The sequence below is a fragment of the Haemaphysalis longicornis genome, unplaced genomic scaffold (genome assembly GCF_048455015.1).
Source record: "Haemaphysalis longicornis isolate Haplotype H1 unplaced genomic scaffold, Haemaphysalis longicornis Haplotype H1 scaffold_7, whole genome shotgun sequence".
Taxonomy (NCBI): domain Eukaryota; kingdom Metazoa; phylum Arthropoda; class Arachnida; order Ixodida; family Ixodidae; genus Haemaphysalis; species Haemaphysalis longicornis.
Genome location: NW_027526422.1, coordinates 6,772,046 through 6,797,500, shown reverse-complemented (window position 1 = coordinate 6,797,500; position 25,455 = coordinate 6,772,046). Strand labels below are relative to the sequence as shown.

Below are 25,455 nucleotides of genomic sequence, written 5' to 3'. Positions count from 1 at the left end.
AGTGGAAAAACCATAGTGGTTGCCTCGGCCTTCTACAGGCCCATTACAGGATCCCTCCGTAATGTCAGTTTTAATTGGATAAACCAACTTAAGTCTCAATTTCCCTGCACAAATATGGTTATTGGAGGCGACTTCAATGCAAAGAGCCACACCTGGGGCTATACCAATACAGACAAGAGAGGAGCGGCTCTTGAGGAAACTGCTGAACTATGCAATCTGCACCTTGTTAACGACCTCGCCTGCGCAACAAGGGTGGGGCTTCATCCATCTCAACGGGACACTATCCCTGACCTGACATGGACCACTGCAGGCCTCATCCGTAATTGGTCTACGTACAGCACAACGTGGGGTAGTGACCACTATCCTATATCCATTACATTACGCGGCAAGCGACTCCGCATGACGAAAACTATCACTCGAACAGACTGGTGTGCCTTTCGGCAAGCTCTCAATGCACATGAGGACCACGATCTTTCGGCATTCATCGCTGGCGTCCAACAGGCCTCACACACGGCTTCCGAACAAGTCACCTGTTATGAAGACACCCCTGCCATTGACGGGCATTTATCGAATTTGTGGAAGCGAGTCGAGCAGCTCACCCACCGCTACCGTTACAATGGCCATCGCCATCGGGACCTGATGCGCATCAGGCATCAATACAAACTGATTAATTCGTATCAGAAGGAATTAATGAATGATCATTGGAATGACTTGTGCTCCTCACTTAGCAAGGAACGTGGCCTCTCCAAGCTGTGGCGAATTTACAGAGGCCTCGCCGGGAAATCGAAAAAACCCCAACCACTGTTCTCCACCCTTGCACTGACGGACGATCCAGCCACAGTAGAGCACCAACTTATTACTACCTTCTTCCCCACGGCATCACTCACCCAGCCCCCCGCACTACCGGTCATCCAGGTCCCCCATTCACGCGAGGACCTAGACTCTCCGTTCACTCTGGCAGAACTCCGGGCGGCCATAATGCAGGGAAAACTACGTTCTGCACCTGGCCATGACGGCATCACCTGGCAACAAATCAGGAACATGGACGATTTTACCCTGACTCGTCTACTAGCCCACGTGAACAAGCTATGGGAGATGAGTGAGGTCCCTGATTACCTGAAACTCACCCTTGTCCATCCCATTCCCAAACCAAACAAAGACCCAAATGTTATCACAAACTCGCGGCCAATTTCACTTACTCCTACTCTGTGTAAACTAATCGAACGTCTCATCCATGCCCGGCTACAATACTACCTCGAATACGCTCAACCCTGGTTTCACCCCTCCCAAACCGGATTTCGCCCTCATCTCGGTACACACGACTGTCTGTGGCTTCTACGTCGTGTTATCAACCGCTCGGCAAGGAGTTGTGGCCTACCAGACTACGTTTTAGCCGTCGACATCCGCAAGGCCTTCGACAGAGTCAGTCAAACCGCAATTCTAGAGGAATTAGCCCAAGCGTATCCCAGCCAAAAAACTCAAGACTGGGTGCGCCACTTTCTCCAGAGTAGACCCATAAAACTTAACGGTTCCCATCCGGGCTGGTCGCCCCGTACTTACTTTCTGGACAGAGGAGTTCCTCAAGGGTCTATACTCGGACCAGTCCTCTTTAATCTGGCGATGACCCGTATGGCTCGTCAACTCGAGCGAGACACATCCGCCCGTTTCGCCATCTACGCGGATGATATTACAATATGGACAGAAGGTAATGACTTCGAAAACACAGACAGTATGATTACTGAACTTCAGGCGGCTGTCGCAAGCCTTGAGAACCATCTGCCTCAACTCGGGCTTGAGATGGCGCCTGAAAAAACTGAACTCCTCCTTGTTCACGGAACCAAGTCCTCGCCTGATACGGAACCAACCGCCCTCCACATCGCAAATAACACTATCCGTGCCACTTGCGGCCACATAAGGCTGCTTGGCATCCCGCTGGGCAGTCACAACAGTCCAAAGATCTGGCTAACCAAATTAAAAAAGCAATGGAAACCGATGCTTCACCTTATTAAGCGCCTCTCTAACAAGTACGGCGGTGCACAACAAATTCATGCGTTGCTTTGGCTCGTGCTGTGGCCATCGGTGCCCTCGCATATGGTGCCCCTGTATATGACTTCAGCAAGACTAATCTGAAATTCCTCCACACCCTTCACAGAGCCACACTCCGAACCATAACCGGCTTACCTCGGCATACACGAATTACGGCACTGGAACAAGCTGCTCCACTTCCCCCCATCGATCTGATAATGAAGGAAACTCGGATGCAAGCGGACTTCAAGCGGACTATTACCCTGCAAGGACTGGCGCTCTCAGATTGGGACAACCAACGGCCCATCCAGGTGCACAACCTTCTAAGCCCAATGGCTCCATGGACTCTCCCGGATGTCGCCCCTAATGCACCTTCGAAACCAGTCCCGCGCGGTCACTTCATGCTGCGCAAACAGCGCCTAGAAAAGCTCAAGCGGTCCCGTTTGCCCGGAGAGATTGACATCTATACGGATGCCAGCGTCAGGGACCACATCGTCGGTCTGGCTTGGCACTGCTCGGAGAACCCAGACCTCAGCGGCACAGCAAGCCTCAACCTTGTCCACATCACGCCGTTGGAGGCTGAGCTCCACGCTGTCATCGGTACCCTCAACCACATAAGCTTCGACGTCTCGCAGATGCCCCCATCCCACATTCGAATCCTCACGGACTCCTTCGGCGTAGTTCAAGAACTCAGACGCCAATCCTCTCTCAACCCCCTCACACAACAAATCCTGACCCATGTTGCCCTACTCCGTCGCAACGGGGTATCTGTACGGATTGATTGGGTTCCCGGCCACGAGACAGCTTGCACGGGTAACCAGGCCGCCCATTCTGCGGCACAGGAGAGCAGTATCACACCTCCGCTGGTTCCCTGCACGCCGACTCCGTCACCGCTACCTCCTTCCCTGCAGTTACTTCGACATAAACGCGACAAGAGGAACCGCTACATCGCTGCCACCCCACAAGGGTACTTAACCGGCATTCCTCCCCTGCCACGAGCCGGTGAGGTATTTCTCAACAAGCTCCTAGCAAATGCCGCCTACACCCCGCACATAATCCGAAAATGGCTCTCACCCAATCTGCCTCTCAAATGTACATTCTGCAATACCCTCACATATGCAGACCTCAACCATCTCCTTCGGGATTGCTCCTTCTTCTCGCAACATCGCTCAGACATCATTACATCTTTCCACGCGCCCACAAGCACCCCAGAAGACTATCATACTATGGAGAAACCTCTACTGCACAAAATAGGGCTGTTTGCTATCCAAAGTGGCCTAGCACGGGCAGTGTAGCTGGGGTCGACTCTGGTCCCTGCAAGCTGCCACGTCCCTGTAAAAGACGCTGCATTCCCCTCCCCTTACTCCCCCTTCCTCTTCCCTAAACCGGCCTCTGGCCCTCCTTACCAATAAAGGTGCTACTACTACTACTATCATCCGAAATTCGTATGAACCAACAGAGACCAAAAAATTGAGAACTAAACAGAGTTTTCATTTATTTTTTTTTTCTTACTTTTGTGTGAAGAAATCTGTGATGTTTTTCAGCTTTTTTTTAGCCTCTATTTTGCCAAGCAGCCCTTTCTGGAGCACGTAAAAGTTTGCAATCGTCTCCTTACTCGCCGTGCCCAAGCTCACTACACGCCACAACGATCAAGGTGTGAACCGCATGGCGCAATTCGTGCACATCGGCGTTGTGCGTGCAATTTTTTTCACGCCCGCACCAACGATTTCACTCCCGTGGCAGCTTCTGCCTCGGTCAGAGAATGACGCGCGAGGCGCGCAGCAGTGAGAGGGGCCTGACGCTTGTGCCAATGGCGAGGCACGAGACAGCCGGCTGGCTCCACCGGATATGTTTAGGCTTACCGTCCCGGCAGATATTTCATGGGCGCCTTCACTAGCGGCGCAGATGATGTTTTGTAGTACTGTTTTCATCCACATTATCAGCTCCTTTACCACACACGCAACTTTGTGTGTGCTTTGAGTGCAAGAGCGGTTAGAAGTGGTTGCTCGAGCGCCCTGCACCACTTCACTTCCGAAGCCGCCGCCGTTGGTCACGCCGTGCGTAGTGTGCGGGTGGTTTCGCGGCAACGTCAGTGCGACTGTAACATGCGCGGCATGTTTTCGCGAGCAGGAAAAAAACAGCCTGGCCATTTTCGGAGAAAGACTGCCAAAGAGGGGAGAGAGGGCTTGTACGTCGCCGTCGCTTGCTCGCTCGGCAGTCGGGTGCCTTGCCAGCTCGTTCGTATCATCCACCAGGCCGCGCAGGTCCGTTTGTAACATCCAAAATTTCGCCCATTGCAAACAATGTAATTTCGGAGGGACTTCTCAGAAATTCGTATCATTCTGAAATTCGTATCACTTGGAATTGTATCATCGAGATTCCACTGTATAAACAAAGGCTGTGACACATGGCCTCTTTGTTGTGGCTAATGCAAAAGGCCGCATTATATAACAGGCACCCGCAGATAATACAAGGGGAGACATTAATCCTCATGTACTTACACACTCAATCAGCGTTGAACCCATTGTGCGGGGTACTGATCTTTAAAGAAGCAAACGCACAACTAAACGCTGCTTTGTAGAAGGGCGGTCCCATTCCAGCAGCTCATAATGCACAGAGCTATCCTCACCGGTCTTTTCAATTCTCCTCTTTGGCTGGCAGGGCAATGCGCTTGTCACGCACACAAACATTTCTGGCAGTTTTGATCAGGGCAAAGATTAGAAGCCACCGAGTTCGCCCTGAAGTTGGAGCGGGCGAGGAAGCAGCTGAAGCAGGTGAGGGAGCGGCTTGCGCTGTGCACAAGTGCCTGTCCTTTTAATGTGGGGATGATTGTGTCCCAGGTTTTACTTCTTCAGTAATTCTTGAGCCCTGAGATTGCAGCTCTGGGGGGCAATCTTCGGATGGTGCGGTCAGCATAAAGCAGCCAGGGCTGCTTTATGTGCCACGGGTCACGTAGTGCCATGACAAAATGAGCGGAAAATGGTTTGGATCTGCATGTAATACGAAGTGCAAATTTGACTCGTTATTGACATGAAAAACATCCTCGTAATATGTGTGGGCTTTTACAGTATACATCAGTAGGTACCTCAGAAAACGAGAAACTCGGAAATAACCCTGGGATGAGCATGCTGCCTGGCGGAATACAGTCGAACCCTGCTACAATGAACTCCGCCTCAGCGAAATTTGGCATTTAACGAGATAATTCCGATTCCCCATCAGCTGGCCACAGACAAAGTCCTCGCCCTAGCGAACCATTTGTCTGGCTTGTTTTCGTTTCAACCAAATTTTCGTTCAGCGGGGCTGGGGTTGCACATTTACTTTACGATAAAATAAGCACGACACCAGCCATCTGCAGCTTTTTATACATTCAGAGGGGGCTTAGTTCCACCAAAAACGTGCACCGGGGGCCCACACCGCCACCCATAAACAAAAACAAACTCATAGACGGATGCCATTGCTTGCTCGTGATAACAATGCGGCTGGCCGTCTTTACACAAGGCGCAGGCCCGGTTCGCTAAGCCGCACCTACAGCCTATCTGTATCCAGTCGAAATTGCACCATGCGAACGTACGCTACTGGCAATGCACCATCATGTATGTGTTGTGAGCAGCTGTCATTGCAGCTTTTCTTCTACCGATCCTCAAAGTTAAATGCAAAAATATTTTCGTATTTAGTCTTGAACCCGCGTCATCCTATCTTAATCGGGAGCACGCGGTCGCGATAAATTCAAATGTGCGCGGCTTGCCACCGTGTCTAGTCAGAGGATAAGATGACGGAAGCCGCTCCTGCCACAAGCGAGAGGGGGTCTTCCGGCGGCCTAGCAGCTACATGCAAGCAATCAGGTCGACAGATATGCCTTGCTGTACAATAAAATGTTGTACAACTGCAGCCCCCCCCCCTCTCGGTAATGCACTCTTTACAAGCGGGTAAAAAAACAGATTTCTGTTGGTATGTTTGTCATCGAATAAACACGGCATCATTGCACGTCACTCCTTTTTCTTAGCATTGCATTATGCGGTCAATGATGCGGATAATTTATAGGGCTATTTTTGTTGCCCTCTTGTGGTATGTTGGGGCAGATTTCACCTCAACAAATGTCCGCTTCAACAAAATTTTTCGCACGTCCCATCAATTTCATTGTAGCGGGATTCGACTGTAGTGACAAAGACTGGCAGCCACTGCAGTCGACAAGGCCGTGGAAGTTGTCGGCAAGGCCTCACCTGTTCGCACTGCCCGTACAGGTCCACCAGGGCGTAGCAGACGGGGGGCAGATCCCTCGCTGCGGTCCCTTGGTCCATCCCATTGACGTACAGGTGAAGCCCGCCTTCCAGGTCCACAAGCACGCCCACCGTGTGGCCCTGCTGCAGGTGGTCCAGGTTGGGCCCGTAGCCAAGCTTCACCTGCACAGCACGCCAGGCGGGTGTTGGGCACACCCTTGACAACTTGCACCCCCTCCTTCATCCTCAAGGTGCCTACCAGCCACCATTAGACTTGGTAATGGTGGCTGGTAGGCAGACTTCCCAAGAGCTTTTCTTAAAATTTCGGGGTCTTGTGCGTCGAAGTCACCCTTGCACTATGAGGCGCATTGTAGTGGAGAGCTAGGGATTAATTTGGACCACATGGGATTGTTAGACATGCGCCAAAATCTCGACACACAGGTGCTTTCATTCTTCACCTCTATCAGAAAAAGGCCCAGGATGGACGGGATCAGACCAGTGCCTTCAGGCCAAGCAGCACGGGCATCAGCAGAATGTTGTCTTGGGGGGGGGGGGGACAAGTACCCTTTGCACACCCCTGCTGACACCCATGGCAGCAAGTACACACTTTTCTAGTAGCTGCAGAATCAGCTGGTACCACTGCGTAGGCTGCCTTGGCAGTGCCGTGGGGGCAGGTGAAAAAGCAGCTCGCGAGAGAGCCCTTGCCTTGGTTCCGTTGTGGTAGACGGAGTCACCGGAGATCACCCAGGCCAGCCTGCGCAAGCCGAGTGCGCTCAGTGGGAAGTGCAGCTTCTCAGGGTTCTCCCCGACCACGCCCACTTGCAGGGAGCAGCACCACCGGCTGTTCAGCCGGTCTATCCGCACCTGAACAGGGACAAGCAACGATAACACTGAACTGCACTCTCGCCCTTTGCTGCTGTTCCCCGCACTTTGTGCCATTTGATGGAGAAGGAAACGCTTGAAAAGGGTTGGCAAACTTTTTTCCTCACATTTTTCCTTTTGCCATAATCTGCTTATCAGGGGTGAGACAGCCCAAACAGATTTGGGAGCAGTTTTTGGAGCAGCAAAATTTCGATTTTGGAGCAGAAGAATCTGGATTTGGAGCAGTTAGGGACATTTAATACATCGTCTTGTGAGCTAAAAAATCATTATTTCAGCAATTTGCAGGGTCATGTGCACATTTCAATCAGTTTTGAATACACAGAACACTCAAACAGCCTTACCTGAAAGAGTTTTTAAGAGTATCGCAAAGTACTAACTGCACTACCTTTTTCCTAACTGGTGATATTGTGTTGCGCCTGCACGCAACACTGACAAAACTGCCGTTCACATTAGAGAGTTTTAGCAGTCCGTCTGTTCTGTTGGTTACTTTGTTACCGGGTTTACCGGACCGGTATGCGCCTGCGCGCGCGGAAGGGCGAGGAGGCGCGGACAAGGCGAAGGCAGGTCCGCGGAACTAATCCCCCTACGGCTACGAATGCCCAAGTGCCCAGACGAGTCCCGGTGAGCACGGTAACTACGTACACGACGGAAGAGACGGACTGCTAAAACTCTTATCAAATTTAAGGGCTCCGCAATTGTGGCGTTTTTTTTTGCTGCTTTAATGCTAAAGTTATTAAGTTATTATTTTTGTAATCCCAGGCTGCGTTGTACAAACGACTGTAGTCACGGCAACAGTTGAACAGCTTCGAGCTAACGGTCTCATAGCCCAACCAGCCTACCCGTTTCAGTCCCCGGGGCACAGGTTAACCCTATAGTCATTTGAGTAGCGTTATTGTTTAGCCACCTAGATTTAGGCATAAAATTTCACTTTGCATACATAAAGTGTTATAGTCGCGTGCTATGGCAACCGTGTAGTCCTGCAGCTATTGGGCGCTGCCTGAACAGGTCGCGGCGCCACAGCAAAGCCCGCAACTTTTGTGTCGACCGCTCCATCCCCAAGGCTCGCAATCGCGCTTCGAAGCAAAGCAACACCTCGGCATTTTACAACAGCACAACCAGCCAAAAAATTCACTTCACGAACCCGATTATAGACGCGCGCACCGTGATTCGCACTCAAGGACAAACCACGCCGAAGTCGTAGGCCCCACATTTCAATGAACTTTTTTTCGAGCCGCCCAACTTCCCGTAATCTGGCACCAACCTCAAACCACATACCCGCGTTAACGTCACTGTTCAGAGCCACAACAGATAGAATGAATAGACTGGAACCCAGCTGATAGCGTAAAATAAACCAGGGAAAATATCGGCGATGCGCAGTGAGCGCGTTGGTAGCAGCCAGATCAGGCGGCGGCCATGTTGGTTGCCACAGCGATGCCTAATCGAGAAGGCCATTTCAGCGAACCCGGACGGAAAGCAAATCGAGTTTTAGAAGCTATCGCTTGCTTCGTTTCAGTCTTTCTATTTGTGCCATTTCTGTGTTTGCGATTGACCGACGATAAAAGCGGTGACCGGGATGCGGGAGGCTTTCGTCCCCGCCGAAACTGACATGAGCATCAAAATCCGTGCCGTTGAGGCTCTTCTGGAGCAGTTTGGCGCAATTTTCGCCATTTTCGTGCTTTTGGAGCAGCTTGGCGCAGGAAAATGGAATTGTATCAGAAAGGCGCAATATGCGCAGCTGTCTCACCCCTGGCTTATACACACTGGCACGCGGCGTAGGGTAAAATGTTACATTTTCATGCAGCATATTCACTTTTGGTGCCCCTACAGAACCTGACCCGTCTTTTACATAACGCAAATCTATACAGTCTGCCATTACCTTTTTCCCCACGACTTCACCCATACCAAGGCCCACACAAGATTCACATTGCATCGCATCATTTGTAGGGTCACAGGCTACCAGAAAACTTCGAATCCTGAACTTAGATAGCTCCCTGAGCCTTCCCAAGGCTCTCCCTGACTTGACCAAAACAAAAATAGTATCAAACATATCAAACATAATGCAGCTTCCACCTTGGGCACCCCCCCGGTGACCAACTAGACAGAGCGATGACACAGACTGAGGTTCTCCTGCCCACAAGTTCCCTTCCCAACAAGTTGAAGCCAATCAACTGGGGCGACTCTCCACAACCTGGAGAACCACGAGAACTGTAATGTGCTGCGTAAAACTCGGGGGGAGGGGAGGCGCAGTCCCACCTGGAAGAGCTGGCATCGGGGCAGGGGCTTGGTGGAGAGGAGCAGGCCGTGGGCGTAGCCAGCCATGCGGCAGGCGCCCAGGCTGCCCGCCCGCAGGCGCACGTTGCGGCCGTGCTGCTCGTGGAACTCCTGGCCCACCCGCTCCTTGCTCGGGGTGCTGCTGCCCCCACCCCCGTGCGTGGGCTGCAAAGACAACCGCTGGGAGACGTAGGATCGCTCTCGGCACCAACTACGCTTTGGGAAGGCCAATCGACACACCTCGACAGCGACACCGCCTCAGGCGCCGATTAAATGAGGAATCGATGGGGCACGTACCTCGGCGGGGTCGAAGTAGTTGGTGGCGGCAGAGTGCGTAGCGGGGACTATGCTGCTACTGCACAGGGACACCGACTCCAGCATCCCGTACAGGTCCAGCACAGCGTACAGCACCTGTAGGGGCACGACCCCCCAGGATGACGACCAATGACGATCACCGGAAAGGCATCCTTTCAAGTTGCGCTATCTGCTGGAGATTAATAATGAATGAGCAAACGCTAGGTAAACTCACTGTGGCTATAGCAAAAGGTTGCCAGTGTAGTTTGAGTACAGAAAACGGACGGTTTCAGGTGAAGAAAGCATCCTTGTAGGATGAACCGACCTTTGGCAAGTTAGATGCGGCAGGCCCCAAGTCCTCCCCGTTGAGGTGGATGCGAAGGGTTCCGTCAAAGCAGTGCTGCACACCTATACGTTCACCGGCCTGCGCAAGGAGTTGTGCCTGAATCAGGAGTTGCTGCCAGGTTAGTTACTTTGAGTGGCTGTCTGCGCTGTCGGTGGCCTCCAGTGCCTGCATGCTCGCGGAAGTTGTTTGTGCTAGCAGTAACTTTGACCCAAACACCGCACTCTGGAGGCAAGATTGCCCTTCTGCATAAATTTATTTTGTGCAAAAACAAAATGAGATGCTTAGAAAACAGTGAGGCCCACTTGGCTTGTCCTCACAAGTGACACGCCGGAAGGAGGTGAAGGAGCACGAACCGAGAGGCGGTGCAGGGAAGGGCCGTAGTTGTCCCTGAGCAGGAGCCCATTGTGGAAGACCCGCGAGCCGACCAGCAGCCACGACTGGTGTCCCCCCCCCAGGCGCAGCGCTGACGACGGCAGGGGTACCCCCGGCTCGGGCGCAAACGTCGTCAGGCCCAGCACCAGGGTTCCGGCCCACACGCTGCTCACCTGCTCCACTTGCACCTGGCACCAGACGAGAACGCATCACTACCCCTCCCCCTCGGGTCGACTCCCTTGAAACCCCCCTGATCCCTACCCTTGCGCTCACAAATCCCACTTGAAAACAGGGACTGTTGGCGGGCCAGTTGGAGCATGTATGAGTGCGAAACAGCGCAAGAAACACGATATTTCTGCCATCAGTCAGCGCCCTGTCTGAGTGCCCTTGCCTGTCCCTTTATGTTTCCCATGCTGTTTCACACTCCCACTTTTTATTTGACAAATGTTCACTGAAATATCCGTAACTGAGAACTGCTGCTGCAGAGCTCTAAATTAAAGCCCCAAAATGCAATGTAAAATAAGCCCTCAAACATCCTCACATTGGAGTTTGAATTTTCAAAGCATCCAATGTCAGGAATTCTACAATGCAGAGCAGTGCACAACCACCAGAGAAACATGCGTCCTGTTTCAAGTTACGGCCCCACATCCACAGAGTGCCACAGCAGCTTCGTCTCACAGGCTCAGGATTTTTGAACTTCCTGCGTGGACTGTCCAACAACACCCCAACTACTGTAGCCCACCAATGTCCCTTCGCTGTGGCTCTCCCCAACCACTTGCTTGTACACATTCAGCCATACAAATGGGCCAAGCCAGCAGCCCCTCAGAGCCCACTTTGGCCACAGAGAAGGGCACACCATGATGAGAAATACCTTCTCGAAAGACATCAGTGGAAACAAGCATTATTGGGTTAATACTTTTGTACAGCTTGCAAAATTTTGCGCAAAATATACCTAAACCTGGCTGTGGTTCTAATAGTGCAGTGCTCACCTTGGGTTCACAACCCCTATACACCACACAGGTCTTTGATGTTCATCCATAAATGAATGTACACCCACATTGTGGAGAGAAAAGCAGACAGTGAGGCCACATCGAAAGAGAGGGATTCTCAGTAGAATGAGATAAAATTAAAGGAGAGGGTGGAGGGGTAAACCCTCTTGCATTTGGCCTTTAGTAACCCCCCCCCACCCCCCCAAAAAAAAGTAGGTGGCGTATCAGGATACAGATAAACAGGAGGACCAACATGAAATTTAACTGAGACTGACCATTTAAAACATGCCGCCCCAAATCTGCAGAACTCTAAAAATGTTGAAATTTCCACAGTACTGCTGGTGTATGCACTGCCAGCGTTGCTAAACACAAGCACTCTGGGCAATTATGCGAGCACATCCGGGATTGGTCGTGGCGACTGGGCAACGACCACCTACTTCAAAGAGCTCCTCCAATTCCAGGGGTGCTGCGCTGAAGACGAGGGCATGGCTGAAGCCGGCAGAGCGGCAGGCCACCTTGCTGTTGTTCCTCAGCACGACATTCTTCCCACAGCAGGTGTGGAACTGGTGGTTCACGGCTGCACCAGTGGGGGACAAACAAGGGGACACCCACGCGTGTGCGTTCATAAATTGATACGACCCAAAAAACACGGAGCAAGCAACAGCACGGGGATAAACAAACACTAACATAAACAAAAGCCAGAAGGAAGGTGGATTCTTAGCCCAATCCTCGGCAGCAAATCAGTCTTACGGGTGTGCTGATTCACAGAGTTTAGCAGTACTTTTTAAAACCAAGCAGAAGAGCCACTCAGCTCGAGACCCCCTGGGCCGCTCCTCCAGCTGATCTTCGCTCGATCCGCTGGCCTTGCATCGCCCGGCACACTGCCCACGTGTGGGGCCCTGACTACTGCAGAGTACTCATCTGAACGCATTCCCGGCCCACCAGAAGCCCATTTTTGGCAGCCAGGTCATGGGCCGCTTCAAATAAAGTCTGATCTCTCTCTCTCTCCAGAACCCTTGTCAAGTTGAAACCTCATTAGTGGGCTCCAAGTGCAGAACTGTCGGCTGTTCTTTTGCCACGGCCTGTCCCGACACTGAGAGAACAATTATGGTTGGCAGCTTTGTATTTTAGCCCAAAAAGAACAAACCTCCCTCTCCAGCAAGTTTACAGCAGCTCTGATCGCAATGGTGTAAGATGACGCAGTGCAGTGGCAAAAGCTGTTAGCTGTGAAGAGCAGGAGGTAGCATGGAAAGGGATTCGGGGCTTCGGAAGAGAGCAAGAGGTGTAGGAAATTTTCGGATGGTGGCGATGCACATTTTTAGCTAACCTGGACATATGCCACTGACTTGACTGACAGGGCGATCTCTCTCCCTCAATCTCTAGGGCAGCGTTGGTGATATGGGTAGAGGGAAGGCATACAGGGTGGTATTAGGTTACAAACAATTCAAGCGACTCAAAATTGCATTGCGAGAATGTGGGGGAAGAGAGCGACTTCTTCAAACAGCACCAGCAACACTGCACGAGTGGTTAGCAAACCTGCCATGCCCACTACTCACAGACGCTGTGCGCAGGGGTGATGCTTGCCCTGGTCACCTCTGGGCTGGCCACCTTGGCTGGAGGGGCCGAGGTTGGGGGCGAGACCCGTTGTTGCGGCACAATGGACACCTGGGCGCACTGGCCATACAGGTCGACCACCGCCCAGACCCCTGCAGCAGGGCAGTGGCACTTCTTGGTGAAACCAACGTCTCCAGCGTTGGGATGACACACTCGAGATTAGAATGAAAAGGAAGACATGCTCGCACTTTGTAGGGCTCGAATAATGGATTTAACTCCCACTGAGACTAAAAAGAATTTGAGGCACTAATCTATTTACATGCAAAAAAATATGGCCGTGAATGTAGCAAGAAAGGCTTTCTTTCGTTCCAGCTATCTACAGAAAAATGAGGAGGAAAGGTAGGAAAAAATAAAGAGACAAGGATAAAAACGAAAAAGAAAAGAAAATATGAAAAGAAATATAGTAACGCCACTTCACATCCCATAAAGTGCAGCCTTGAGCAGCTTCAAAAGCAATTTCTGAAATTCTAATAGTTAAAACAAAAGAAGTTGGACCCCTGGAACTTTTACTTTCTTATTGCCATTCCGCTCAGTGCAGTCTCCCCAAACTTAGTATTTATGCCCGTATTTACTCCCGTAATGAACACACTTTCTTTTCAGAAAATACGGCATGAATTTGAGGGGAGGGCTCATAAGGCGGGAAAAAGCTGCAACAGATATTTAAAGGGGAACTGACACAAAAATTCTGCATCTTGTTTTTTTTTTATTGCGATAAGTAGCTAATGACCTACTTATCCCATGTGGACACCTCATTTGCTTCAGCATGCGATGGTTGTTTAATTAGAGACGTTTTCAATGCGGCCAGTCGCAGTTTCGCATTCACCGGGTGTAGCGAAACGAGAGATTTTGTATAAACAAAGCTGTCCACGAGACCATCGGACGGATATCACAGAGCAGAGCTGCCGTAGCACTGTTGAATCCGCATCGCCGGCAGTTTCTGCGAATGCCCCCATGTACTGATCTTGTGAGCCGCTTAATAAAAGTCGACCGTGGACGTGATGCAGGCGCTGCGACTCTGCGAGTGCAAATTGCTGCCACGGCTAAAGAACGGCCCGTGACGCTCGAGACAGTGGGTGGGGAGACGCACGCTGGGAGCAGCCGGCCGGTCTGCCTAAAGGACCGCCTACAGATGTGTTAGGCGTGTTAGGCTTAACACTCCGGCGGATATTTGATTGCTGCTCTCGTAAGCGGTGCAGATCACAATTTTTAATGCAACCCGCCATTGCATCATTAACTCCTTTCTCATATGTGCTGCCATGTTTGGGACTTGGGTCCCATTTCGTGCAGCGGTAACAAGCTATCGCTCGAGCAACCTGCGCTGGCCTGCGCCACTTCGCGTCCATGACCGCTGCCTGTGCAGCGACCGTGCGGCTCGCTCAGTGCACTTTTCGTGTCTCCGCCGCGTTTTAGCATCCAGTGTAATAAAAAGCCATAAAAATAGAGTGCCTGGAATCGCTGAAGAACTTAGGTCACGGCCAGCTGCTCGATGAGCCAACGAAATAATGGCACATCCGCCGCCTCTGCCACCAACGATCGGATCGTTCGTTGCTCGAGAGCAGAAGCTTCGACCTCCGATTGGAGCGGCGAGCCGGCGAAAAACGCCGGCAGTGTGGAAGCGGCCAACAGAAACTTGAAAATTGATTTTAAATATGTTCTAGGCTGTTTTTGCCACCGGTATTTTGCATATGATGTATGTGTGTCTACACCAATCTATCTTTGAAGTTATCTTGCCTTCAAAATTTTGTGTCAATGTCATACAATAAAGATGCTAAGCGAAGCGCTGCGAAAACCTTACCTTTCCAGTAAAAACACGTAGGTAATTATGTAACCCGATTTCCTTTTTATTCACTGGTGGCCCCCTACTCACCATCGTCCCCCTACTTGCCATCAGAGCTGTCCGCCTCACAAAAGTAGCTTACGGTTTCACGTTTCTCCTTGGCCCACAGCGCATCGTCTTCCGTGCTGTCAAGGCACTCCAAAACTTCATTTTCCACACCGGGAAGCTTCCCTCCTTTAAGGCCGCGAAACACACGGCGATCCCCGTTCGTCACCCTAGCCTTTGGTTTTTGTTTGGTGCTTTGTTTGCACGCTGCAGTGCTTTTGTGGTGCTATACACAAGGTTTGCTTTGTGTTCAGCAGGTGGCGCTCCGCAAGCGTGCAATTTTGAAATTGTAAGCCACGGCATTCGTGCTCACATCTCTTGCTACTACTGCTCAGATTACTTTTTTTTGTTAGAATGCTTTTTTAGCGTTTCTGCCCGTACTGTGGTGTGATATCAACTTACTGCAATCGTTGATGGCATCAGCAACTATGTCGAGATCAACACATATCAAACAATACCTTTTCTATTTCCACTGCCTTTTTCATGCAAGGTAACAAGATAGCTAATTTTCAAAAAGAAACGAACAAATGAACCCTTTTATTACGTGAAAGGGTTCATTACGCTAGTAAATGCAGTAAATCTATAGCGAAGTTCTTTAACATCGCATGAAAGTGAAACCTGGAGCAAAAGAAAAAAATGAGAAGCTTGTGAAGCCAAAAGCTTAATCTTTTTTTCCCTTCAACCAGTCCAAGACTGTCCATGGTCCGAAAAAGGCCAGCTCACGTGATGGAATGTTCCTGCAGGCGATGCCCTGGTCTTCCCCGTTGATAAAATAGTGCAGGCAGCCCTCAGAGTCGCGCATCACGCCCACACGACTTCCAACTGCCAGCTGGTCCAGGTCACACTTGTAGCCGTTCCGCACAGTGTTGCCGTTACGCATGATGGCCGAGCCACTGCACAAGTGAAACAGTGCGCTCAACACTGGAAGCTAGCTGCCTCTGACTGGTCAACCTCAAAGAAAGAGGGAAAGAAAGAAAGCATGAGAGAGAGAGAGAGACATGGGGGAGGGGTACTTCTTGACCTACTATTGGGCATAAACAGATTCACGACTAGAACACTATTTGAAATGTCGCCAGAAACGCTAAGCAGAAGCCGCTTCATTCCATAACTGGAGTATGATTGCGCAAAAACAGACACGGACGAGAGAAATAGCCAAACACACAGCCCTCTACGTGTCTTTCCTCTCATCTGCGTAATATTTTGCGCAACTGTACTTGAGTTACATATCACCAATGTGCCCGGAAGCCCTTATTAAGCTTCATTCCCCACACAGTGAGTGAAGCAAATTCCCCCGGAGAATCATTAATCACGATCCCCTTACCTTAACATCCACGTATCGTGGCTAATGTCAGTCATGGTGCTAGGAAACTCGAGTTCTTCCGGCCTGATGGCCGTGACCCCTGTGGGAGAAAAAGCGACAGGATGGGACAAAGGACAAGTGTTAAAGCCTTGCAAATACAAGGAAATGAGTTTACTAGGCTAAGCACAAGAAAAAAAAAAATTGTGCTGCGTTTTACCTATTTTGTAGAGCCCAGACAACTCTTGCAATGGAGATAACAAAACCTGAAGATTAACACACTAGACGACCACCTTCAATTCAAGTGGCACACCATAGATGTACGGCATAACAACTATTTTCTTTTTTGTGGTTGATTTGTCACTGTTTACATGGTTGGCGTTTTTTATGGATTTTAACTATCCTTCGGCAACAGCACTGAGAAAAACACAGGGTCGCCGCAGATGGGACACGGGAGGCTTGAACGTTAAAGCTATCTGGCTCTGCAGATTTTAAAGCGAAGCTTTAGTGTTATCCCTGATGGCGTCAGTTACGCGAGAGTGCCCTGCAGGAAAGCCAACTTTCTATGACGATGATGATGAACGATCGTGGGTAAGTGAAAGAAAAAATGCTTTAGTGGCCGGAATCGAATCTCAATCCCTGGTGTTAAAAAGTAGGCGTCTATCTGATTGCTCCATTTCGGCATGGTCGAAGCTCAGTCCAAACTCAGAGGACAACCGAAGAGTCTGTCACGAGAAAGCTTCACGTTCAATTACTGTCGTTGTTAGACGGAGGGGTGCATTATTTTTTTATTACATTCAATAAACAAGATCTGATTACATTCAATAAACATTCAATCTGATGGCGGTTTTATTCTGTTAAATTCCTTGCCACGTGGTTGCGTTGTGGAGCTGACTGACCTGATGTGACATTTTGTTTGAATGTAGATTTTATGTATCAGCACTTGTTTGATGCCCTTGTCCGCCTTTTTTTTTTTTTTCGTTTTTGTGCTGTGAGCATTCTGGTCTACCAACTAGCCGGCAACCTCAAGCTAAAAACTGAGCTTCCCAACCATCTGGTCCCATCAGCCAACATAATCTGGCCTGGAGTGAGCCCTAATTCGCATCAGTTCAATGTTGCGGCCAAACAAGCTCGAACCCACCTCTTGACGTGCAAGCAGCTTACAGCGCCATGACATCTGATAGTATTCACAAGCATATTTTGAAGACTGATGTTGTTAGGAAGGGCATTCAATCATCGACCTAACTACCAACCTGGTGACCTCGAAAACCGGGAGATTCGCCATGGGGAGGCTGGGGCAGCTTACACGACCTGTCTAGCCTACAAGATCAGCCTTGATTTCAAGGCCAGGATAATGCTGCAAACAAAGCAAATTCAAAATTACATTTATTTCCAAGTGAGAGGAGCAGGGCACCTGGCAACAGCCCAGCTAGATCACCTGCTGACGATTCTGCAGAGACTTTACTATGGCAAACTTTGCTTTCTCGAAAAACTGGTCAGAGTATGACTGCTCATAGCACGGCCCAGTGGTGAGAACAGAGTTCCGGTGCTTGGTTGCTTCCAAATGCAGTTTTCCTACCAAGCGCCCCACTCACGTCGCACGACAAGCTGTGAAAAATCAAAGTACTTGCCTTTCCAGGATGGCAGAAAACATCGAAATTCTGCAATAAAGCCCTAAAGGGGCCCTAAACAGGGCTCCAAAGGTTGCGGTTCTATGAGCGCAATCGCTGAAGTACTATCCAAGGAACATCCTGCCGCAAAAATGGTTTAAAAGCGTTGACTATTAGCCGAGTTATCATTCATTAAAAAGGGCCAGTAATAGGGCCTGGAGCATTCACCCTTTTCCCATGCCTTCAAAGCACTGTAGAAGCTATGACGTCCCCGACCCGGCACAAGACCACCTAGAGAAACAGGACAATGCTCTTGCGGGTTCTAGATACACGCAGCCATTGGCTCCGCTCGGCATTACACCACGCAACTTTTTTTTATTCTTCTTTGCAGCCAGTGTGCATGCTCCGCCTACTACTGCTGAGTGGGGCCGAGCGGGGCCAGTCGGCGGCTGGCCAGCGGCCGGACCACTTGAACAGCTGGGCAACTGTGCTTCTCACGTCGTCGTACTTGCATCGGCAAGCCAGCTTTAGAATTGGGGAAATGAGCGTTTGAAGGCCAGATTGGGGGTCCCCAATACAAGATGCTTGCTCACAACAGTAATTGAAGATTTCTACCGGCGACTAGCAGCCCTCTAGCGTTTCCGCATGCGGCGCTGTCGCAACGAACAGGTCCCTGCGAGGCGGGTTCCGCAGATGAGGTTTAGCATCACCGCAGTTATTCTGTCACCGCTTTACGAAGCCACGCTGATAATGATCACCAGCACAATCTTTCACAGCACTATCACCCCCTTTCATGCATGTATAAACTCATTTTCAGCAATAGTCCCACTCTGGAGAGTGGTGACAAGTTTTAGCAGCTGCGGTGCATGCCGTATCATGCACATACCATACAGTGCGCTCCTGGTCAACCGTGCAGCCGCGGTCGTGCGTGTAGTGGCATTTCCGCCTGCATAGGCGCTCCATGTTTTTCAGCGTTATTTATACTTTGTAAACGACGCGCTATATCTACAAGCTCAGCTAAGCTTGTGTGACGAATGGCGATGATCGACATTCGTCCCTACTAAGGCCCTGCCGCCGGTGCCGGAGTGTCGCTCGCCGGAACCACCAAAACGTGCACCTGTGTTTCCCCCAGAGCTGGAACGCTGATTGGCTACAGCATTAAAAGGGGCCCACCAGTAGCAGTAGTGGCGCAGTACTGTTCAGTGCTTCGTGTGTCATCGAGGCTGCGTCAGAGCCAAAACTGTACGTCAGAGTGTGGCAGAATGGCGACGAAGATTGGGAGGTAAACAAGGAAAGAAAGCAAGATCAATTGCATGTCTGTGCGGCACCTGCTTTACACAGAGGTGTAATATTTGGTATATGTTGTCGCAAAGGGGCACTCTAGCAATTGCGCAGTTGGAATGCAACCTTCGGAAGCCTATTTAGGACCCCTTTAAGAAAAACAGCAAGTACTTCTTCAGCTTCGACAATGCCACACTGTCAACGATGCTATATAAAGAAAGCCCTACACACTCCCTGAACTCAAATGGCTTGGATGCGACATCCACTGACTTCGCCTGGCTACTCAACTCATGAGGGCAATTTTGATGCTGCGATGCTGCTTGATGTTTTCTTTTTTTGCGACGCAGTTGGGGCACTTTTTCGGGAGATTTATGACTGCTCCTGTACAATTGGGAGGATAGGTAAAAAATTGGGAGTCTCCAGGGCCAATTGGGAGAGCTAGCAGGTATGCATCTACCTTTTTTAGTGTCTGCAATATATGCTGAGCAAACATTTTCTGAGGAAAAAGAAAAGAAGGTTATCCTAGACCATGGACAAGCGGTTGATCTCCCAATGCTAGTGAAAGAGTTTAAGACTAAAATGGATAACAGGATGTCACCTGACCCCTGAGACCAATTTGTACTGGGTGCCCTGAGTGAATTGACAGTAGCAGCGAAGGGGGAACTCCAGTACTGACCGGCCTCGATGGATCCGGACCAGCGGTCAACCATCTGATCGATGACCACCTCGAAGAGCTGGTTGTCGGCCAGGGGAAGGTTGCTGACCACGATGGCGTAGTTGAACTCCCCGTTGGCGTTGGGCCGCACCGCTGTGAGGCCGTTGTTGAGGACGCGCACATTGCGGCCGTGCCGCTTGCTGAAGCGCACCTCCGCCACCAGGGGCTCCCCGGCCGCGAGGGCCAGCGACGGCGAGGGCACCGCCGACAGAAGCTCCGGGGCGGGGGGTGCCTCGGGCCCTGTGGAGGACCCAAGCAATGGCTCCATGTCACCAAAAAAGGTCCCTCCCCCTCCCCAATGGAAGGGAAAGAATCGCCAGGGCACTGCATTGCTGTGCCTTGTACAAGGCTCCTATCCCAGGACTGGAGAACTTTCAAAATGTTCTGGCAGCACCACGGTCCCTGGATACGTGCCTCAGGGCAAGCTTTTTTTCTCCTTTTGTTAGCAGAATAATTCTAGTACTTCACTGAATTCCGTGCTGCTGATCAGGCTTGCAGTTGTGAAATTTTATTTGTTCCTTACAAATTCCTGGCACAAGATGTTGAAAAAATGAGCTGCAGTGACAGGGCCCTGGGAGGGGGGGGGGCCCGAAGAGAAGGCAGGGCTCACCCGAGTGGTCCACCACCGAGGCCTGGGCGGCCTGGCCGTAGAGGTCGATGACCCCGTACACCCGGGCCGGGACGTTGCGGGCGGCCACCCCTTGGTCCACCCCGTTGATGTAGAAGTGCAGGTTGCCCTCCGCTGTCCGCTTCACGGCCACTTTGTCCCCCACCTGGGCAGAGAGAGAGTCGCTCGCAATGTCATGCCACCCCTCACACCCATTCGGTTCCGGGACTCACTGTTATATAGTACATACACACCGCACATAATACAGTCTAACGTCATTATAAAAAGTACTTGGCATAGCAAATTACCCACTATAACAAATGAAGTCCAAAATTTGCTTGGCCACGCTCAATTTCTATGACAGCCATGCTGTTTACGATGAAACCAAAAGCACAAAATTTGGAGCAGTATAGCTTATAGCAAATGAACTTTGCTTACTGCATGGCTAAAAATGGCACCTAAGTGAATTAACCCCCAGTGAAGAAAATAAAACTTGGCAGTAACAGAGTTGGTATAATTTGCTTTCAAATGCCCGTACTAGATTGTGGGTTCCAGCCGTTTTATGACACCACAAACACAGATTCAGTTTTGTGCCTACCACTGTGTTACATTTGTCGCCTAAAAATAATTTCTGAGGTGTCCGAAGCCATTTCTTTTTCCTGCACAGTTGCAGAACAACTGCCGTCTTGGTTATGCAAAACAGCCTCCCACGCTGCACTGCTTTCGGGCACAGTGCAGCAGAAGGTCAGGGCGTGTCGTGCGGGGGGAAAAACCCTCAGAGAGCACAGTTCCCTTCTGCAATGAAAAAAAAAAAAAAAAAAAAAATGTATGGAGCGCAGGCGTTCCCTAGAGAACTCCTGTCACAGCCAGTGCCACCTATAAGTTTGCAAGTCAAACTCAACCATTATTTGATGGGTTTTATAAAACCTTATACCATGAAATAAAGAAATAAGACTATTCAGAGATAAAAACCAACTGGTAAGCAGCGGCTGCCAGGGGCGCTGCTTACAACAGGAGTTCCTCAGCAGAGATTTTCATCGCAAGAGGGACCCCCCCCCCCCCACAATCGGCCTCGAACGACACACCTTGCTGTTCTAGTACACTGTGACTCAGGCAAGGTCAGTGTTTACATGATGATAATGACATTATTGCCACAGAAGCCCTCACTGATTTCTATAACCCATCGTGGTGCAATGCATTCATAAATCCAAAATTTATTTACGTGTATGCAATGCACTCTGGCCATAAAATTTTCCATATTAGTAAAATCGTATCAGCTCAGTGTGTGTGCATCTGGGTGCATGTATTTTCATGTGGAGCTTCTGCTGTTGATAAAGGGATGCATGTAGCATTTGCTCGTGGTGGGCATGTATCGCAGCTCGATGCCACTGGCATTAAAGTTTGTGGTTGGTGCTATTCTTTTGTGGCATCTTCTTACTTGCTGTGCTGGGGAAGTTAAATCCCACAATGTCATTCTTTTTGCATTTGGTCATCAAATGATACTTTCCAAACCAGTTTGCGCATGTTATGCTACCGTATTTACTCGCATAATCCTCGCACTTTTTTTTCGGAAAAGTCAATGCAAAGTTAGGGGTGCGAGAATTATGCGGGGAAAAAAAAAAATCCGGTGCACAGTGTTGCCAATTTGCCTTATGCCAGTCCCGCTAAATGTAGCGGTCGTTTTTTGTATAGGTAAGCTCAGTGTTGCCAACAGTGGCTATTTTTTTTTATTTTATTATTTACATCGTAAACAATCTCCCGTCGATCAGCGATCATGAAATTGCCGCCTTTGCTTTCTGGCGCGCGCCCTATCTCGTCGTCGTATGTGCGTGCCCTACTCCAGTAACGCACGTTGAAGTCGGTGACGCCGAAGTGCCTGCCTGCGGTAGGGTTGCCGTGTTCGATCGCGTACTCTTTCGCTTTCAATTTGAAAGCGGCAGTGTAGCTGGCGTTCCTCCCCATGGCGAAGCGGCACCAAGCACAAACAATTAGATCAAAAAGTTCTCAAAACGGTAGCGAGCTATCCACCACTGACGCGAGTGACTCACTGACTGCTGCCGCTCAACGGCGGGACCACGACGGCGACACGACGACACGACAGCGGACTGCGCGAACACCGTCAAGTTGCGCGCACGCGAAACATGCGCGAAACCGGCTCAAGGACAGTGATAGTAGTGTGTTAGGGCGCCTGTGGAGTAGCCATGCAGGTTGTTAGGGCGCCTGGATGGCCCTGGATACACAGCGCTCTCCGCCGAACGGAGAGGCGGCGGGAAAGGGCGCGCGTTGGAGAGCGCGTGCACCATGCGGGATTCGCGAGCAGGCAACTTTCGCCGCTGCAAAGTTGGGGGTGCGAGGATTATGCGAGGAACCAAAAAATTCAAGTTTTGGTGGCTCACATTAGGGGTGCGAGGATTACGCGAGTGCGAGGATTACGCGAGTAAATACGGTACTTGGCTGAGCCGAACTGAAACTGAACCAGAACAAGATGCAGCAGCCCTAACTCAGATCAAATTGCTATTCTTTTTAGCTCAACATCCTGCCTCCAGTACCCTTTGTCGCAAGATCCGTTTTGCAAGACCTTGCAAAAAGGGACGGTGTGGTCCACTGGGGTTCGCAGATCCTCTGTGGCTTGCAGATGTGGGCATCTAAACATCTCACCAGGCAACGCAAGTACCGAAGCGCTGGATATAACTAGCCTTCCACTGCTTTATAATTGAAAGGACTGCATTACACAAAAACAGTTCACCAAAGCACGAACTGCCACTGGCAGGCGTTTTCATCTCCCATCTCCACCCTGCAACACCTCTCTGAAATGTGAAGCATTTGCTCTGCTGATGAAAGCATTCATTGCTAGTCATTATCAATGGCACTGAAATGGAGCTCAGGATGGCTAATATTTAACCCAGGTAGGCAGCATAGCCTATTATTACTTTTCTTTTTTTCTTGTAAAAAAAAGCTTCTGCCAAAATTGCAGATAAAGTGCTCCCAAGCACCCTCCTGATCTAACCCGGCCAGGGTTAGATCAGGTGTCAAACCGATAGAGCCCCCATCCCCAAAAAACACCAGCACAAAATGGAAGTACAAGCACTTCGCTAATGTGCAAATCATCAGGCAGGTCATTGTACGTAGCCAGTCTGGTGGTACCTTCTGCAGCACCATAAACAATGCAGAAAAAAAGAACTAATGATTTGCTTTTAATGTGCGGTAATTTTAACATTAACAACAATCAAATTGTGGTGTGTTGGACCCATGTACTTCACAGCATCGGAAGAAGGTGGTTACAGGCCCCTTTGTTTCTTCCCTACAAGGGCATTCTACATGGCATTTTAGGGGCGAAGCTCCTAAAGCCATGGGTCTGTCCATCCCTTGTGTCTCGTGGTACGTAACCGCCGCATGCTTTCGGAGATGTCGCAAAGTGGGCCGCGTTGCACGCGCAAGAACCGGCTGCAACCGGCAGCGCAAACTCGGCACCGGGAGCGCAAGCTTGTCTGTGTTCGCCAACGGAGGCGCGAGCGCACGTGCTCTGCGAGGGGGAGATCACGCAAGAGATCACGCCACGAACGCAGGCAGTCGTTCTCGGAGATCGAACGAGATGCAAGGACCTTTGCTCGTTTCCTCTCGTCTTGTTCGGGCACAAGTTAGCCCTAAAAAAAAGTTCTTTCTTTACCGTTGTGTCCCATCCTACGTGACAAATTGTGGTGGAGGTGCGGGGTAGTCCTCGATGGCGCGGGGTCTTTCACCAGGTCTGGGCCTGGGAGCATTGACTTCGAAAATAAAAGTTGATTTGTACAATGTACGCACACAGTCTTACGTCTTTCTTAATGATGTAATGGGCGAACTTTCACGGGAGAGTTACGGTTACCGATGATCTCCCCCTCTCGAGCTTCGCCCCACTTATCATCATTCATTCCGTGGATATGGCGTGATTTTTTCGATATGCCTAGGTGCTAGAACACAATGCCAGTGATAACGTGAGCTAAACAAAGTGCCGAGTGATACACATTTGCCTCATCAGCAGCCAACTCCCTTCTTTCAGCCAACCCCCAACCATCCTCTCTCTCTTACATACCTGCAGGGTGTCCAGGTTGCGGCAGTACTCCTCGATGACCATGGTGCCGTTGTGCATGACGCCGCAGCCGGTCATGACCCAGGTGCCCGACCGCACGTTGGTCATGGTGGTGGGGAAGTCGAGCAGGTGCGGGGGAAACATGGTCACCCCGATGTCGATGGAGCCCGTCCACTTGGACACCTGCTGCTCCAGCACCACCTCAAACAGCTCGTCCGGACGCAGCGTGCGGTTCGTCAGCACCACCGCATTGTTGAAGCCGTCCAGGGCGCTGTCAAGGCAGCAAGGGGGGGTGGGGGGTGGAGGATCCCACCGTTACGTAACGACCAGCGAGACGCAACCGGGGCCATCAAAAAGGAATACTGCCTGTAGCCGGTCCCAGATAGTATATCGAGCTCAGGAGGATTGGAAAATAGACTGATACAACCGACAAGAGAATTTGATACACCATAGTTCATTACGTTTGGCATCGACAATATTACATCGCAACTATTTAAAATGCTTTCGGAGCCATTTACTAAACAGTACCTAATTTACAACAAAGTGTCGAACTCGAGAATCTTATTGTGCTTTTTACTGTTACCACCATTAAGTGTGCTTATTATTTTCAATGTTATATTTACTGCTTGCTGAATTTCTTAAACTTAAATTATTTATGTTAAGTGACAATGCCCCCCCGACAGCTGTCAACTATGGTTCCTCCTTCTTAATAACTGTTCTGACCTTATTGTAAGTACAGTATCAAGCACACTAAAACCCAAGCTGAAACTTTGAATGAGCATGAAAGAACATAGTCAAACAGACCTTGCGGGCATAAATTATGAAGGCAAAAGACAGGTAAGCTTGAAGCATACACTACAACAGCCAAGTCATGGCGCACACAGTGGCTGTGTAGACGGCACAGACAGTTAGCAATTTAACAGAAATGTTTTTAGAGAAAGCCTTAGAAAAAGGAAGACCACAATGAAGAATGGCTATCATCCTGCA

At 50.2% G+C, this 25,455-nt stretch overlaps 1 protein-coding gene across 2 annotated transcripts in view; it reads right to left on the bottom strand.

Annotated features, from left to right (window-relative positions):
- Positions 1-25,455, bottom strand: part of Neurl4 (neuralized E3 ubiquitin protein ligase 4) — a 65,690-nt gene that overhangs the window by 19,607 nt on the left and 20,628 nt on the right. The window contains exons 8-20 of one of the 2 annotated variants that reach the window (XM_077675808.1): positions 24,472-24,739; positions 20,406-20,568; positions 19,757-20,035; positions 16,214-16,292; positions 15,616-15,785; positions 12,953-13,102; positions 11,834-11,973; positions 10,389-10,595; positions 10,015-10,113; positions 9,693-9,806; positions 9,378-9,575; positions 6,948-7,106; positions 6,246-6,425 (exon numbers count right to left, since the gene is read on the bottom strand). In XM_077675808.1, the coding sequence (XP_077531934.1) occupies positions 6,246-6,425; positions 6,948-7,106; positions 9,378-9,575; positions 9,693-9,806; positions 10,015-10,113; positions 10,389-10,595; positions 11,834-11,973; positions 12,953-13,102; positions 15,616-15,785; positions 16,214-16,292; positions 19,757-20,035; positions 20,406-20,568; positions 24,472-24,739 (2,206 nt within the window). The remainder of the gene's footprint in view (positions 1-6,245; positions 6,426-6,947; positions 7,107-9,377; positions 9,576-9,692; positions 9,807-10,014; positions 10,114-10,388; positions 10,596-11,833; positions 11,974-12,952; positions 13,103-15,615; positions 15,786-16,213; positions 16,293-19,756; positions 20,036-20,405; positions 20,569-24,471; positions 24,740-25,455) is intronic. The other variant, XM_077675809.1, reaches the window with a different exon arrangement.